Source organism: Triturus cristatus, chromosome 7 (genome assembly GCF_964204655.1).
Source record: "Triturus cristatus chromosome 7, aTriCri1.1, whole genome shotgun sequence".
NCBI classification, from domain to species: Eukaryota; Metazoa; Chordata; class Amphibia; order Caudata; family Salamandridae; genus Triturus; species Triturus cristatus.
The window spans coordinates 1780130161-1780132745 of record NC_140590.1 but is presented as its reverse complement, the minus strand read 5'-3'; the positions used below and the strand labels follow the sequence as shown (position 1 = coordinate 1780132745).

General features: G+C 35.1%; 1 protein-coding gene across 1 annotated transcript; it reads left to right on the top strand.

The window, feature by feature from the left end:
* Positions 1 to 1427: 1427 nt before the first annotated feature.
* On the top strand, positions 1428 to 2369 carry LOC146813093 (olfactory receptor 5V1-like). Its single transcript, XM_085615260.1, has one exon. It carries the CDS (start codon positions 1449 to 1451, stop codon positions 2367 to 2369), a length of 921 nt encoding a protein of 306 aa, XP_085471386.1. The 5' UTR covers positions 1428 to 1448.
* The last annotated feature ends 216 nt before the right edge of the window (positions 2370 to 2585 follow it).

The window sequence follows — 2585 nt, the reverse complement described above, 5'->3', positions numbered from 1 at the left end:
TACGCACCTAGAAAATCATCCATTCACACACTTGTACACCCACTTATTTTTCAACAGGTCTTTCCCTATATATATTACCCATATTAAAACTGTTCAGAAACACATACTCAATGGATGATGTCATCAGTGATGTCATCAGTGATGTCATTTGAAATGTCATCAGTGATATCATTTGAGATGTTATCAGTGATGTCATCAGTGATGTCACTGACCATGTCATGAGTGATGTAATATGTGACGTCATCAGCAGTGCATTGCGGGGGCGCGAATTATAGTTAGCTGAACTAACTATAACAGGGGAATTTTTAGGGATTTGTACGAGGGAAATGTTCAGCTAACTATAACACCCCTGAAACCTATGGTTTTTTCAGTGAATTTCTAAGGTTTTTTAAATGCCAATTCCTAGCTATAACACCCTTGAAACCTTTGGTTTTTTCAGTGCATATATATATATATACACTCACACACACACACACACATACAGACATATATATATACATATATATATATTTTTTAAGAAACATGTTTAATATTAATCTTGAGTCATGCATGTAATGAGCACAGGAATCCACTACAGTAGCACTGGGAAATAAAATAATAATTAAAAAACCTAAATGACCATAAGTTATTTTGGTTTCACAATATGAATGGGCGATTATGCACCTGAGTATAACCACTGTAGTTCCTTATACAGTCACAAGTGTAAACATTTGTTTATTTTTCCACTCTATAGTCAGACTGAATGAGTAATATATTGCCCTGATTATGACCTCAAAAAAAGTTCATATACCCCAACATGTTCCGGAGTCAAAACGCATTGGTATATTCCTTCGGAATTAAAAGGAGAACCTTCTCTCCTTACAAACCATCCATTTCAGTTATGAGATCTGAAAATGTCCGATTACACTTAAAGAAATAAGAATGTGATTGGCCTTGGCAGAGAAGTGATTAAACTGCAACTGGCCTTTAATCTCATGTGATAATAGGGGTTATACATTGATTGGAGTGAGTTCATTTGGACTCATTATCAATAAATTGCTGAGTTGAGTAAATGCTGGATCTTTAAAGAACTTTTTCAATTCGTTTCATTTAGTGTCCACCCTATTTTGATTTGTGTTATTTGTTGTACATATCTGTTTTGTCTGCACCAAATGGATTAGAATATTATAAAATTGTAGAATGTAAGTAAAAATAAGCTCATGAAATGTGAAATGAGATAAATACTCGAACACACTAGAATATTGCGTATATTGTGTTTTTTTCCAATTAGTGTCTATCAATGGACATGTGAGGGTTCTCTGTAGATTTTCCATTCACAATTCAACATGCTTCTTCATTTAAGCTTCTTTTTTCACCCACAACAGCAAATGTTGTATACTGACACGACTCACCTCTTTGTCTGCAGTTTGTGCTAGGATACCAACCTGCAAAAACTCCAACACTGAAAAATGGAAGAAGAAAATCTGACCTTGAAAAATGAGTTTTTGATTCTGGGATTTAGGGATCTCCAGCAATTGCAAATTCCTCTATTCATGTTCTTATTGCTGATTTATATAGCGACTTTGGTTGGTAACCTTCTAATCATAGCAATTGTCCATTCTAACATACACTTGCACACACCAATGTATTTCTTCCTCACAAATTTGTCTTGCCTGGACATTATTTACACAACAATATTTTTTCCTAAAATGCTAGCCAATGTATTTCTGGTTGGCATACACATTTCTTACTTAGAATGCCTAATGCAAATGTATGGCTTCTTTGATCTGGTATCTACAGAACTTATCCTCCTTGCAGTCATGGCTTTTGATCGCTACATGGCAATTTGCAATCCGCTACGTTACTCAACCATCATAAACAGGAATTTGTGCATGTTGCTGGCTGCAGGAACGTGGTTATTTGGACTTCTGAATGCAATACCTCACACCATACTCATGTCTAGGCTTAACTATTGCGGTTCTCATGCAATCAACCACTTCTACTGTGATTTGACAGCTTTATTGAAACTTTCGTGTTCAGATACTCAAAATATTGAGAGGCTTACCTATGCCCTTGGTGCTATAGTGGCATTGGTCCCTTTTATTTTCATTTCTGCATCTTACATCAACATCATCTCTTCCATCTTGAAAATACAGTCAACACAGGGAAGGCAAAAGACTTTCTCAACATGTGCCTCTCATCTCACTGTGGTTATTTTATACTATGGATCCCTCTGTTTTACATACATGCGACCAACATCAAAATATTCAAAGTACGATGACAAACTCATGTCTTTGATGTACATTGCTATTGCTCCACTATGTAACCCCATTATATACAGTCTGAAAAACACAGAGTTTAAAAAAGTTCTGAGGAAACGTAAGGCATGAACTGCAGGACCTGAAAGTCTCTGTTTAATTTTTATGGTCAAAACATTTGTAAACTCTTAATGAGTCTCACTCATGAGAATGTTGCATGGTTTATCATTAATATCAATAATTTTGGACACCAACATATGCAAGATTTCAGTTTTGTATTCAGAATGAAGATATTTTTGATTAATCATCTTTTAGCTTTTTTACCAAGTATAGACTAAAGAGTGAACT